The 16,115-nt window shown below is 43.4% G+C and overlaps 1 protein-coding gene across 2 annotated transcripts in view; it reads right to left on the reverse strand.

Annotated features, from left to right (window-relative positions):
• Positions 1 to 16,115, reverse strand: part of IL17RD (interleukin 17 receptor D) — a 77,871-nt gene that overhangs the window by 17,289 nt on the left and 44,467 nt on the right. For both annotated transcript variants that reach the window (XM_077278546.1, XM_077278547.1), the window contains exons 2-4: positions 12,415 to 12,469; positions 4,311 to 4,430; positions 623 to 741 (exon numbers count right to left, since the gene is read on the reverse strand). In XM_077278546.1, the coding sequence (XP_077134661.1) occupies positions 623 to 741; positions 4,311 to 4,430; positions 12,415 to 12,469 (294 nt within the window). The remainder of the gene's footprint in view (positions 1 to 622; positions 742 to 4,310; positions 4,431 to 12,414; positions 12,470 to 16,115) is intronic.

Genomic DNA, 16,115 nt, shown 5'->3' on the forward strand with positions numbered 1-16,115 from the left:
TAAAGCGAGGTTGAGCATGTGCACTGGGCTAAATAAAGCGAGGTCGAGCATGCGTAGTGGGCTAAATAAAGCGAGGTCGAGCATGCGTAGTGGGCTAAATAAAGTGCAAGTCAAGCATGCGCACTGGGCTAAATAAAGTACAGGTCAACCATTTGCACTGGGTTAATAAAGCGAGGTTGAGCTTGCGCACCGGCCTAATAAATTACAGGTAAACCATTGACCACGTGTGCACTGCCGCTCCAATCTAACGTGGATAACCGTTTTCTGCAATGCCGATCGGTACCCAGCAGTTGGACACTCACCAATCAATAAAATATCACCTACCCTGTGGACAGCTTAGAACGTGCTTTTACCGGACAGTTGCTTTAATACTTGCATTGTTCAGCCCACATACCAACAAGACAATGAGCCAAGCAGAACCACCACCCTCTACTACATCCGTCCACTTCTTACATAGCTAGCGCACCAGTACAAGATCCACCAACAGCGCTCCCTCCTTGCTGACTGTTCTCATAGAACTTTCTGTTTAGGAATACTCTCTTGGTTACAATATTAACCCCACATTTCATCCAGCACACCGCACACTCGGATAAATGATGGGGCAGGGCTTTACTTCACGTACAACTTTTTTAAAACTGGAATTCAGCTGCTTCGGGTCCTTGAGCACCATCTGCTGACACATTCGCCCCTCGGATTTCAGCTCCTCCAGAATAATGCGAAAACCTTTCAGATATTCGATGCCTGGAAAATACAACACTCACTTTTTCCTTTCCTTCAAACAAAAGTTGTTCTTTTTTATTTGCTTGAATGCATAAAGTATATAACAGTTGTTACAGACGAGTTCACTGTAGATGACCAAACACAGAGGACTGCCAGAGCTGCAACTGTTTAATATCCCCGTGCTGCAAAGTAACAGACAAACCCTAAACTTGGCCAAAGTTTTTATGTTTCATAACGTTTGGTTCACGCTCTGCTATAGTGCGACGCCGTCCCTCCCTGCGCCATGAACAATGTCAGACGGAGCGCTGGGCAGGTCTGCGTTCTGCTCCCAAGGTATAGATTGGGCTGCGTCTTGGACGACATTCAACAATTCCAGTTTGGCTCGTGGTCGCGGACAGGAGAGGAGAGCTGCTGTTTGATCAGGCAGACCACGAAATTTAGCAGTTTTGCATCTCCCTAAGATCTGCCTTCACATCAGCTGATGGTTGCACACACGTTAAGGGTACGTCGACCACGACCAATAACCGACAGGTCGCCTGTTTGACCCTAATTCTAAGTGCGCAGGACAATCGTTAACACGCTCGTCCTGTGCGCACAGAATATCAAGATGATGTGCTGCCGAGAGTAACGATATTAGTGCCGACAAGAACACTCCAATCACATAACGAAAAAGCATTTTGCTTAATTGTAGGGTGATCGCCGCCATATTTACACAAGCCGATAATCGGGGATTGAAATTTCTAATGAAAGCTCGATCAATATCATCAGCTTGTCTGAATGAGCCCCGAGTGAAAGTTCTGTGTACATAAAATGCAGGAGCAAACAGACTGCGGCGGGGTCATTCCATATCAAGTGATCCAAATATGAATATTTTTTTTACCTTACGTCTTTAGATTTTTTTTATTTTTTGTTTTTATGAAGTACAACTTTAGTTAATTACAAATTAAAAGTTTAGAATTTTTTTCTTCATCAGTTAATTTTTTACAGATTTTTAAAGTTTTGAAAAAGCATGGATTTTGGCCTGGTATGGCTTTACATTTTTGATCATATCTCGGGCTAGAATTAAGATAAAGTTGGGAGAGGCATCATTTTTCTCAGAACGGTACCGACTTTCATTTGATATGTCACAAGACAATGTTTCTTTATATTTTGTTTTGGAGAAATCAAATTAAAAATTTTGATGCGCAAAAAAAAACGTATGTTTTAAAATTGTGAAAACATGCATGTGTGTTACTTGTGTCCTTGTTTATATTTGTACAGGGATTCAACTTGGGATCTATCGCATTTGTATTTTTTTTTTTTAAGCCTTGAATCATCTGATTTTATGCTTGTGTGAGTTTCTTCCCTTTTTCTTTTCAAATTACAACTTATTGCATTCAACATTTATATGCAACAATAAAGAAACACAAAAAACAACTACTGAAGTGCCAGAATAAATACATCTTCATCATAACAACTTGCTCAGTATTTTCAACCTGAATTCATTGAACAAACCAAAAGATAGAAGGTGATCATATCCTCCAGTGTGGTTTTCTAAATACAGTCTGCTCCTAATTATATGTTAAAAGCAAGATTAAAAGAACCAATATTTCTACCACCTATTTATACATGGAACAATTTTTTTCTATTATATCACTAAACCTGTCATTTCTGAAGTGTTTAAGAAGAATAGTCCAGTAGTTAAATCCTCGTTCTATAAAATATGAACTAATCAAACAATTAATAGTAGGTTTTTACACTGGCCTTCTATCATCAATGTGTCCCTTCTAGTGGGTGAAATGTCATCTTGCCCATAAGCGCTCACTAGCAATGGGGGTTTCCTTCTGTGTCAGAGTATGTGCGGCTGTCATGGTGCTCGGCTCCACCTGAGTTAGATCTGATTTTTGTTCACTTTTACAATGTCTGATTTTCTTGGATACACAAAGGACGACGCTGGACCAGAAGGTGCAGAAAAGTCACTTCTACGTCTTCATTTTCACAATCTTTGGAGAGTCCAGTAGCCGTCAGCGCTGATCATATTCACAGGTCACATAGCCAGTTGTGTCATCCATGGCCGATCTTGTGCCGCCTTCTACCACTTCATGGACGTCACGGTCTTTATTTCCACTACATGGGATGACAGTCCGGTATTGCTTAGTCCGTGTGATGGGTTCTGCTTCCTGTAACCGATGTTATAACAAACTCTCCTCCTCTTCGTAGTCCTGGTTTGTACAATACATGAACTGGATGTTAAGAGTTGGTGTGAATACGGTCTGTGGAGGCCCGAGCTGCCGGCCTGTCACCTGCTCTGCAGTCACCGTCTACCCCTGGTCATCCTCAGCCCTAACAAAGCTTCTCCTCTGTCCTCTCCTGCTTCTAATACTCTGTAACATAATAAATAATACCGTAATATCTAGCAATCATGGATTATTTGGTAAATATAGACCTCACACTGTGAGACCACAAGCTGAGCAGATCTGAAATCAAGATTTTTGAACTGATGCTGTAATATTTTGATTTTTTAAAATATGATCCCATCATGATCCCATCTTGTATTTTGGTACAGATGTGAATAGGAGCATAGCAGGTACAAGTGCAGTTTTTGAAATTTTTAAATTAAACGTTTTTTTCGGAAATGCGTTTTAAAGTTTTGCACTTGCGTTCGCATAGGTAAAATATTATCAAAGACGTATCTAGTGAAAGCCTGTACAGTTCTGAGTAGAATGGTGTTTATTTTGTTTCTCTCTTTTCTAGCCTGAGTTATGGGGAGAAATGTAAAGGCAGGCACCACCGAAATTCGCACTTTTTCCGAACTTTGAAAATCAATAAAAAAAAATTAAAAAAATCTAGAATTTTTTTTTTCTTCACATTTTGCATTCTCTGACACACTATTACCAAATAACAAAATCTCAAAACAATTAAAAATATAGTGGTAAAAATCATTGGTTCACTTGACATGGAATGACCCGGCGCCGGCATTTTGGTGAGCAAAGAAAACAGCGGCATGTATATTTGGGCAGGAGAGACAGTTACTAGTGATGAGCGAGTGTACTCGTTGCTCAGGTTTTCCCGAACACGCTCCAAGTATTTGTTAGTGTTCGGAGATTTAGTTTTCATCACTGCAGCTGCATGATTTACAGCCACTAGCCAGCCTGAGTACATGTGGGGGTTGTCTGGTTGCTAGGGAATCCCCACATGTACTCAGGCTGGCTAGTAGCTGTAAATCATTCAGCTGCGGCAATAAAAAACTAAATCTCCGAGCACTAAAAAATACTCGGAGACCACCCGAGCGTGCTCTGGAAAACCCGAGCAACCAGTACACTCGCTCATCACTAACAGTTACATATCAGCGCAGGATCAAAATGGGCAAAAATGTGACAAATAATATTGATAAATTAATGTCGTTGTCCACTACTTTATCAATGATGACGTATCCTTAAGATAGGTCATCAATGTCTGATCGGTTGGGGCCCAACACTCGGCACTGCCGTCGATCACTTGAACGCAGAGGTGGCTGGAAATGTTCCATAGCGGAGATGCTCAGTCTTCCCATAGTGGCCGCCCCAAGGTATATATACTCATACACACATATGTATGACCCTCGGACCTACCTGTAGCACTGGGTGTCCACATAACGGATATGGCCACTTGGTCATTGCAGGCGTATTGACTGATGGTTATATTCTGCATATCGGCAATCAGGTGCTTCCCTCCAGAATTAACGGTGCAGTCTGATAGGAAAAAATTGATAACTTGTATGATTTGCTATGTATGCTTCCATTTACCAAAACATCCACTAAATTCTAGAAAACAAGACTTCTGATGCACTTTTCTTACAAAAGCCGGCGTCACACATCCTTGTTTCGGACTATACAGTCATGGCCAAGAGTGTTGGCACCTTTGAAATTGCTCCTGAAAATTAAGCATTTCCTCCAGACAATTATTGCAATTACACGTTTTGTTATACACAGGTGTATTTCCTTTATGTGTATTGGAACACAAAGAAAAAAAAAACAAAAAAAACAAAACGGCATATTGGACATAATTTTACACAACACCCCAAAAATGGGTGGGACGAAATTGTTGGCCACTTTCCAAAAATTGTGGGTAAACAACTTTGTTTCAAACATGTGATGCTCGTATAAACTCACCTGTGGCAAGTAATAGGTGTGGGCAATATGAAAATCACACCTGAAACCAGATAAAAAGGAGAGAAGTCGACTCAATCTTTGCATTGTGGGTCTGTGTGTGCCATGCTATGCATGGAGAACAGAACAAAGAGAAGAGAACTGTCTGAGGACCTGAGGACCAAAATTGTTGAAAAATATCAACAATCTCAAGGTTACAAGTCCATCGCCAGAGATCTTGATGTTTCTTTGTCAATGGTACGCAACATAATCAAGAAGTCATGGCACTGGACATGGACGGCATTGACAAATTGATGAAAGGTTGCAACGCAGGATAGTCTGGATGGTGGAGAAGCAGCCACAATCAAGTTACAAATTGAATTGTGATTTCTGTTATGCTGTAATGTCTATTGTCTGTACAAGTCCCCTCTATAATTTGTAAAGCGCTGCGGAATATGTTGGCGCTATATAAATAAAATTATTATTACAAAAAAATTAGCTATCCTGGAGGCTCAGGGTGCATCAGTGTCAACGTGAACTATCCGTTGACATTTAAATGAAATAAAACGCTATGGCAGGAAATCCAGGAGGACCCCACTGCTGACACAGAGACAAATAGCTAGACTACAGTTTGCTAAAATGTATGTGAGCAAGCCAACATCCTTCTGGGAAAGTGTCTTATGGACAGATGAGATCAAGATGGAGCTTTTTGGTAAAGCACATCATTCTATTGTTTACCAAAAACAGAATGAACTTAGAAAGAAAAGAACACTGTACCCACAGTCAAATATGGTGGAGGTTCAAAGATGTTTTGGGGTTGTTTTGCTGCCTCTGGCACTGGATGCCTTGACTGTGTGCAAGGCATCATGGAATCTGAAGGTTGCTAACGGATTTTGGGTAGTGCCCAGTGTCAGAAAGCTGGGTTTGCGTCCTAAGTCATGGGTCTTCCAGCAGGACAATGACCCCAAATATACTTCAAGAAGCCAACAGAAATGGATGGAAACAAAGCGCTGGAGAGTTCGAAAGTGGCCAGCAATGAGTCCGGATCTAAATACCAATGAACTTCTATGGAGTGCTCATAAAATTGCTGTTGGGAGAAGGTGTACTCTTCAATATGAGAGACCTGGAGCAGTTTGCAAAAGAAGAGTGCTCCAAAATTCCAGTTGAGAGATGGAAGAAGCTTGTTGATGGTTATAGGAAGCGATTGATTGCAGTTATTTATTCCAAAGGGTGTGCAACCAAATATTAAGGGTGCCAACAATTTAGTCCGGCCCATTTTGGGGTTTCTGTGTGAAATTATGTCCAATTTGCCTTTTATTTCAGTTTTTTTTTTGTGTTGGAACAGTACACACAAAGGAAATACACCGGATTACGTACCGGTAATGCTCTTTTATAGAGCCACGACAGCACCCACTGAGAGAGGGGATCCGCCCCTAGGAAAAGGAAACCCTACGGAGAGATAAAAGGGGCGGTCCCCCTCGCTCCCACAGTTTGGGTTACAGAGATTGCGAGGAACCGCCCACCAGTATTAGTAGGCAATTCTATTATCATTTAATCTTATACTACTAATATTTACAAGAACCAATCACCCTTATTTGTGCTCATATGCAAACTAATATATATAAGGGAGGGAAGTGAAGGGGTGCTGTCGTGGCTCTATAAAAGAGCATTACCGGTACGTAATCCGGTGTTTTCTCTTCGCCACGACAGCACCCACTGAGAGACTTTCAGAGATAGTTATTTGGGGGGGATTATCGTGTTAAGAACCGATCTACCGAAACACAGGTCAGTGGAGGCAGATAAATCTAATCTGTAGTGACTATAGAAGGTAGTAGGAGACGACCAGGTTGCGGCCTTACATATGAGTTCTATTGGAACTTCTGCTCGCTCTGCCCAGGATGATGCTATCGCCCGGGTGGAATGTGCCTTTATAGTCTCAGGTGGATCTTCCCCTTTAGACGAATAGGCCAGGTATATCGCCTCCCGAATCCATCGGGATAATGTGCCTTTCGTAACACCAGCTCCTTTCCTCTGACCCTGGAAGGAAACAAAGAGAGCCCTGCTCTTCCTCCAGGCGCTAGTTCTGTCTAGATAGGTTATTACAGCCCTCCTCACATCTAAAGTATGGTATTTTTCTTCTTCCTGATTTGTAGGATTATTATAGAAGGTAGGAAGAAGAATTTCCTGAGACCTATGGAATTTGGTACTCATTTTAGGTAAGTAGGAAGGGTCTGTCTTTAGGACAATCCTATCTGGCAATATTGACATAAATGGAGGATCTACTGATAGCGCCTGTATGTCACTTACCCTTCTTGCCGATACTAAGGCAACAAGAAGAGCTGTTTTGAGGGAGACATGTTTAATGTGAGCAGAATGTAGAGGCTCGAACGGGTGATTTGTTAAGGCTTCAAGGACCAGATTAACATCCCAAGGAGGTGAGTTGGGAATATGGACTGGTTCTGCTCTCTGGCAGGCTGAGATGAATCTGGATATCCATCTATCTCCTGCAACATTGTGACTATACAAAGCCCCTAGCGCTGAAACTTGCACTTTCAAGGTGTTAACTGAAAGGCCTAAATCACGTCCTTTTTGGAGAAATTCAAGAATAATAGGGACTGGAATTTCATTTGACAGGGCTGAGGGATAGAGGCTTAAAAATTTTTTCCATACTTTTACATAGATCGATGTAGTGGATCTTTTTCTACTCAGCAATAGGGTATCAATTACTTTATCAGAGAAGCCCCTTAGTTTTAACAGCTGCCTCTCAAATCCCAGGCTGTCAACCGTAGACCCTTCACATGAGGGTGGTTGAAGGGTCCCTGGAAAAGCAGATCTTGATTCTCTGGGAGAATCCATGGATCCGAGATGGACATGGCTCTGAGCAGGGAAAACCATGGTCTCTTTGGCCAGAATGGAGCGATCAATATCACATTCGCTCTGTCCTCTCTTATCTTCCTGATGACTGTTGGAAGAAGAATCATTGGGGGAAAGGCATATGCTTTCTGAAATGTCCATGGAATCTGGAGGGCGTCGAGAACATCGGGGTTGTCTGTTCGAAACATTGAGGCGAATGTTTTTACTTGCCTGTTGTCTCTTGTGGCAAAGAGATCTATGTCGGGTATACCCCATTTTATAGTTATCATACTGAATATCCGACGATTTAACACCCACTCCCCCTGCTGGAGGGTATGACGACTGAGAAAGTCTGCTTTTGCGTTGTCTATCCCCCGGATATGTAGTGCTGATGAGGACAGAAGATGATTTTCGGCTATAGTCAAGATGTTTTCGGCTATAGACATGAGAGTGCCTGATCTCGTTCCGCCTTGATGGTTGACGTAAGCCACCGATGTCATGTTGTCTGAGAGCACCCTGGTATGTGTTCCGTGCAGCTGCGGGAGGAATTCACATAGGGCATGATAGATGGCTTTTAGTTCTTTTTTATTGGAGGAGTCGTCTAATTCCGTAACCGACCACAGCCCCTGGACAACCTGGTTCCCCAAGTGTGCCCCCCAACCATGAGGGCTGGCATCCGTAAAAATTATGTTTGAGGGATTGACCTCCCAGGGAACCCCACTAACTAGATGATCTGGCTGTAGCCACCAGGTTAGGGATTGGACTACATCATTAGAAAGGGAAATCTTACCGTCTAATCGCCCTTGTAATTTTATCTCCTCATGTAAAATTGTATACTGTAAGCACCTCGAGTGGAACTGGGCCCACGGAACCGCTGGGATACATGACGTGAAGGAGCCAAGCAAGGACATGCCTTCCCGGAGGGAAATTATAGGTTTATCTAGTATGGACTGAACTTTATCCCTAATTGTTATCTGTTTAGATTCTGGGAGGAAACACTTTTGACTTACAGAATCTAATATAATTCCCAAAAATACCTGCCGGGTTGTCGGGATCAGTCTAGATTTTTCCCAATTTATTATCCATCCTAAATTCTGTAAGGATGAGATCATATGACATAGTCTTTGCTGACATTGCGAGGTGGATTTTCCCACTACTAGCAGGTCGTCTAAGTACGGGATTATGAGTGTGTCTTTTAATCTTAGATAAGACATAACCTCTGACATTAGTTTAGTAAATACCCTTGGAGCAATTGATAGTCCAAAGGGCATTGCTGTGTACTGAAAGTGCCGTATACATCCATTTAATATAACCGCTACGCGGAGAAATTGTTGATGCTCTTTAAAGATTGGTAGATGGTAATACGCATCTTTTAAGTCCAGAACCGCCATAAAGCAATGGGGAAACAGGAGTTTTACGGTGGATCGAATGGATTCCATTTTAAAAGTTTGATTTTCTAGGAAGGTGTTCAGTTTTTTAAGATTTATGATGGTTCTGAATGATCCATCAGGTTTTGTGATTAGAAACAGCGGGGAATTTATTATTAGGGAAGCCCTTCTTTCTTTCCCCCGCTTTAGTTAGAATCTCGTCCAGTTTGGTACCAAACAGGTACTCACCCTGACATGGGAGGCCACATAACTTAGACTTTGTCTGTGGATCGCCTTTCCAGCCCTTAAGCCATAGGGCTCTGCGTGCCGCGTTTGTGAGACCTGCTGATTTGGCTGCCAAACGTATAGAATCGGCCGATGAATCCGCCAAAAAAGCTGTAGCCCCTCTAATTAAGGGTATAGAAGACAGCAGTTTGTCTCTGGAAAGACCACTTTTAAGGCCTTCCTCTAAGTCACTCAGCCAGACCAACATGGACCTAGCGGTGCATGTAGCAGAGATAGATGGTCTGAAGGCTCCCGTACACGACTCCCAGGCTCTTTTTAGTAGTGAGTCGGCTTTACGGTCTAACGGGTCCTGTAATGAGCCTGAATCCTCCACAGGTAGCAAAGATTTTTTAGATGTAGATGCTACCGCAGCGTCCACTTTTGGCGCTTTTGACCATGTCGAGAACTCTTCATCATTGAAGGGATACCGTCTCTTTGAGGATGGAGGTAACCCCCTTTGGCCCTGGCTTTCCCATTCTTTTTTAACTAAAGATTTTATTGCTGCTATCACCGGAAAAGAAGGCCTTTTCTTTTCCGATAAGCCAGCGAACATAATGTCCTGCTGTGTTCTGGGAATTTTAGAATCTTCGATACCCATCGTATTACACACGGACCTGACAAGGTTGTCAATACTATCCGTGGGAAAGCATGTATCCTGTTCCTCGTCCGAGGAAACATATTCGCAGGAGATGTCAGAGTCCGCTTTCTCCCTATCCGAAGATGGGTCAGATATAGGGGATTCATATCCTTTTTTACTTCTAGTATGTGGCTCTTTATCAGAACCTCGCAAGGCTTGTAACTCTTGCCTTATCATGAGCCTGATGTCCTCAGATTTAACTGAGGCTTCCTCCCGCAAGGTAGAAGCAATACATGATTTGCACAATCTCTTTTTGTAACTATCCGGGAGGGGCTGGAGACATAACGCACACTGTTTGTGCTTCGTTTTCTCTGTTTTCTTTCCCTAAGTGTATAAAGGGAAAGGGAACACCAGTCAGCTTATGAGGGTAGAAGCACACTTACCCCAGTGAAGCTTTTACGGTACCGATTGACGAGGAGATTTAGGTGGAGAACCGGATTTCTTCCTGGAGGATCCGCTCTGTTTGGAGCGACTGCTGCTGCCCCGTGTACGTGGGGTAGCCGCGGTGTCTTCTATGGAGAGCATCGCAGGGGTCTGTGACGAATCCATTGTGGACACCGGGCGCTTGTGCCGGCGTCCTTTTACATGGGGGCCGCCATCTTCTTCCGGTTGAACCCGGAAGTGCTAACCACTTCCGGGTCGCGGCCATACTGTGTGCACTCGCGCTGTCACCGGCATCAGCGCGGGTGCCGTCCACCTCCTCCTCCGCCCGGAGTTTCAATTCAGGACTCCCGGGTAAATTGTGGAGCTCCACGCCGCCTGAGCGCTCGCCAAAGCGCAGCGCTTACCTCTCCTCGGCGCTAGGTCCCGCAGACTGCCCGGATGGATTCCCATGAGCCAGGAACCCCTGCAGTTGTGGCCTCATGGCGTCTGCCAGCAGAGGGGGGAACTGAGAAGAGGACCCCCGACGCTGCATCCAGCCCTGGAGCCCTTGCCGTCCTCACAGGTAAACTGCGCAAGCGGCATCCAGGCTAGGCATCCTCTTCTCCGTGGATTCCCGTAGGAACAGGAAACCAAACTGTGGGAGCGAGGGGGACCGCCCCTTTTATCTCTCCGTAGGGTTTCCTGTTCCTAGGGGCGGATCCCCTCTCTCAGTGGGTGCTGTCGTGGCGAAGAGAAAAAACATGTGTAATTGCATTAATTTTTTGTGAGAAATACTTCATTTTATGGAACAATTTCAAGGGTGCCAACACTTTTGGCCATGACTGTATATGACTGAGGCTGCCAAGTTAAAGTCAGGAGCCCCTTGGGCAGTATGTGCACCTCAGTCCAAAACAAGGATGTGTGCACCTGGCCTATATGTCAACTTATGCACAATTTAATAACTCCATATCCTAACAAGAAAAAAAAAAAGAAAAAAATAATAATCTGTATTGTATAATATGGTTGATTTTACCACATTACATATGTTTGTGGTGTGATCTATAGCTCCTACAGCTGCTCATGCACACTGTCACATATGGTCTGTAAAACATCCACTTTTCATTTTTCTATCTCATTATCATTTTACGAGACGGGGGTAGGGTCATAGAAAGGCCTCTTTTGGCAGCTTGTTGGAAAACTTCCTTGCACATGGTATATATGATGCTTGTGCCAACAAACCTGTAAACCATTTATTAGCCTATCCTATTGCTAAAAGAGTAAAGAAGTATTCACATCCTGGGTGTTTATGACAAATCAAAGAAATATGCCACAGACGCCCAATAGATGAGGGTCCAACCAACGGGACCCCCAACTATTAGATGCCCGATAGATGAGGATCCAACCAACGGGACCCCTAACTATTAGATGTCCGATAGATGAGGATCCAACCAACTGGACCCCCAACTATTAGATGCCCGATAGATGAGGATCCAACCAACGGGACCCCTAACTATTAGATGCCCGATAGATGAGGATCCAACCAACGGGACCCCCAACTATTAGATGCCCAATTGATGAGGATCCAACCAACGGGACCCCCAACTATTAGATGGCCGACAGATGAGGATCCAACCAACCGGACCCCAACTATTAGATGCCCGATAGATGAGGATCCAACCAACGGGACCCCCAACTATTAGATGCCCGATAGATGAGGATCCAACCAACGGGACCCCCAACTATTAGATGCCCAACTGATGAGGATCCAACCAACGGGACCCCCAACTATTAGATGGCCGACAGATGAGGATCCATCCAACCGGACCCCAACTATTAGATGCCCGATAGATGAGTATCCAACCAACAGGACCCCCAACTATTAGATGCCCGATAGATGAGGATCCAACCAATGGGACCCCCAACTATTAAGAGAATGGGGGACACATGACCCCCTTTCCCCAATTCATGCCATCCACCAATGGCCGCTTACCACACTGGAATATAAGGAGAGGTGGCAACTTTAGAGAACATTTATTTATAAGTTACGGTAACTCCACTTCCAAATTTTGCATGCGACACTTACTGTCGTATCGGAATGTGACATTGGGTTGTCCATTGTTCTTATTTACAGATGCACTCTATGGAGAAAAGAGAATAACCTTAGTGCATGGCGTGGAAAAACATCATTAAATTCAAACTTTTCATTTCCTAAACCTGCCTAAGTGTACATGGAGTGTAGTGCAAGTGCGTTCATATATTCAGCATCGGTATCCTCTCCAGTTTCCAGCACCTTCTTCTGGGTCACTACTTCTATCCTGACTTGCCGAATCACACTGGGCTCAATGTGTAAACTGGAAGACTTTTAGGTTGGGTCAGTTTTCTCTCAACTTACTCTGATCAGCGTAGTCGGACAGATTTTCTCGGAGGATCACTCTCGGGACGATTTTTACGGTAGTCAACTTGAGCCTTTACATAGAGAGTTAGAAAGAGGCCCCATAAACTTACATTGTAAACAGGGCTGTGGAGTTGGAGTCGTAAAGTTGCAGCCCATTTTGGTGGAGTCGATGTCATGGAAATTGAGGAGTCGGAGTCGGATGTTTGGCTTACCGACTCCACAGCCCTGATTGTAAATGTGACTGCTGGTGCCAACATAGAGGCCGGTGTAAGCCGGCGAGTTGGAATAGCAGTCACATGACCCAGAAAAGGACCGGAGTGACGCTGGAAACGGGCAACGTGACGATTGGTTAGAATATTACTGCACTTACACTACACATAACAAAGTTTAGGCAACTTTTTTGGTCTGTTTACAGCTTGCTGTCTTGGAGACCGACCACCACTGCTAGACAGCAGAACCTGCACAGTGCTTACATGCTCTTTTCTATTGAGCTTACAAGCATGGTTTTGAAGCTGGCCAGGATCCCTGGAGAGCGCCGTTACCGCCGAATCCCAGCCAGCTCCAAAGACCACTTACAAGAAAGACGGCAGCAGTGGTCGATCTCCCAGGCAACGACCTATAAAACAAAAGAAAAAGGTTAATATCTCAAGAATGGCTGGAAATTTGAATTAGCGGTAAATTGCAAAAGTGATGGTTTTTCCAAGTTCTACGTCTCAATATGCATCTTTGAAGATGAGAATAACCCTTTAAAAGATAGTCATCTAAATGAATGAGACACCATGTTATTTATACATGCAAGGCCCAGAGGAGAGGGCTGCTGTTACTTGGTTTATAGAGGTGGAAGGGGTGGAGGTACTAAACAGCATGTACTCATCTGTTTGCCATGAAGCACAAGGCGCACTGGCCACACCATACAGCCATTTTAAGTACATGACCCCCGTAATCTTTTAGTGCCTCATTAGTACATATGCCAGCTTTACTGCTCAGTCACAATCTTCAGAGAGGAGGCGAGCCTAATTAATACCAACTGGACTCATTCAATATACATTTAAAAAAAATATATATACATAAAACACTTTTCAAAGTAAGACTGAAAAAGTTTTAAAAAGTATTTAAAAGTTATAAACAAAAGTTGCTGAAAAGTTTTGAGTCATTGTACGAAACGGCGGCTTCTCTTCTTTCTTTCAACTATCTGGTAGGATAAAAAAGACAAAGGACCGCAACGAAAAGCCACAACAAGGATGCGATTGTTCTCTGTGAACATTTTGTATACAGAGATGTTACAAGCCACCTATTATATACGGGCTAAACACACAAACCCCAAAAAAGATCTTGTGGTCAGCTTTATCTACAGGATCTGTGTAGGAGTATGTGCCCGGGGCGATATTAGTGTGGAGCCATCTGTTTCGCCATGTAACAGAAACTTCCTCTAGTGTCCTCTAATTAAGTGTCCTCATGTCTGGGAAGATCTGCAACATAAAGGGGAGCTACGATTTAGAGAACAAACTTGTTAAAATAACGTCTTAGGCCATTAAGTAAGAGTCCTACATGCGAGAGCTCCATCAATTAGGGAATATTTGCAATGCAAAGATCTCATCCACTGAAAATCAATCTTCTTCATCTCGATAGGTTTGCAGAAAATTCGGAAATAAATGAGCCATACGTAAAGGTACATTTTAGGGCGTAGTCAGACGACCACATAAATTGGACAGAGATAGGACTGGCCGGCGGCTCTCCTGACCTTGACAGCTGCATAGAGAGGGCCGTCACACTTGGGTCAGTAGAGCCGCCGGCCGGTCCGTGCACTGCGTTCCGATCTTGCTTGATTTATATGTTCCTCTTAACAAGACTTTATACTGGAAATTTTTTTTTTATTATTCAAACCTTCACCGATTTTGGATCTTTTTTTCCTTCTGTTCCACGCCATTCCAATAGTTATACCCCCTCGGGAATAATGGTGCAAATTTTCCCTTTAACCAACTGGGCGTATACGACAGAAGCTCTCGGTGGGCGTTTGGCTTTTTCTCCTTTGACGTTGGCCAATCACAACACGGGGAAGAAGTTCTATGGTATACGCCCAGTTGGTTAAAGGGGAAATTTGCACCATTCTTCATAGGGGGACCATAACTTTGGAAAGGAGGAGCACAGAAGAGACAGAAAAACAGTTCCAGAATCAATGGAGGTTGAATTTAAATTAAACAATTCCAGTGAAAAAATCACATTTCTAGAGGACACAGCAGGTTCTTCCTTTACACGGATAGGTCATTGATTCGAAAGGCAACCAAACATGTAATTTTTTATTTCGCCTGCGGGGGCACTGCAGGATAATTGAACAGTTGCTTCTGAATTCTTCCACCGATCACCGCTGGTGGTCCTTGTAGCAGGATCCCACCTGAACTTATTTTATGGAACTTTTCCTAACAAAACAATTATTTTAACTTCACATGAATGGGAATGAGCTGCGGTGACAGGTAACCCTCTTACGGAGGTGCCGCTAATCAAAAGCGGCACTTCAACTAAAGCAGTCTGGGCAAAATCGTCTTGGGTCTGTCTTTTTAGAAGTTTTTTGAAGACTTTCCCAATGTACTATAATGTAAAATGATATAATACAATGTAATAATGTCTAATAAATACGCAGTTTGTTCCCATACAATGAGCCAAAAAGTTTTACTTGGGGCCAAAAGTTTCCACTTGCTGTATATTTTTTGCAAATTTGTTTAGTAAATGCATTTTACAAGAAAAATTCACTTTTTCTTTGGGAAACAAATGTTCAAGCATAGAAGAAAACGTCTACGTATACTGTGAATTAAAGGTAGGCGATGAGTGCAGGACTGAGCTTTGAGGCACACGATCTCCGAATTGACAGATCATTTACACCCTCATACCCCATAGATAAAGCGCCTTTCAGTAGCCGGGGCTATCGAATAACTACAAAGTCATCGGATGATATAATCCAAACATCACTGACCCCAGCTGTCAACAGCCTGACGGGGGAAAGGAAATACGGTACATCACTTTCTATCAGGTGAAATTCTTGGCTGCACAGTCACATATTAAAGGGTTTTCCTCGAAATCCCCAAGTGCAGTTTTTAGGTTTGTTTTTTTCAATAAAACAAACTATGCTTTACTCACCCTCCCTGGGTCCAGTGCATAGTCTCCACCACTGCTCCTAGAATCTTTTTTATTATCTGCAGCCAAACAGTGAACTCAACAGCTTGTGTCATCTTCTCTGTCAGAGCCGCTGAGCTCACCGATTGGCTGCAGTGGTGTCGATGTGATGTCAGCGCTGCAGACAGTAACTGAATCAGATCGCAGCGCTGGACCTGGGAAGGACAAGTGAAGCCTGAAACTGAAAACTCTGTTAAAATAAAGGCATACATATAAATATG

This window comes from Ranitomeya variabilis, chromosome 8 (genome assembly GCF_051348905.1).
Source record: "Ranitomeya variabilis isolate aRanVar5 chromosome 8, aRanVar5.hap1, whole genome shotgun sequence".
Lineage (NCBI taxonomy): Eukaryota > Metazoa > Chordata > Amphibia > Anura > Dendrobatidae > Ranitomeya > Ranitomeya variabilis.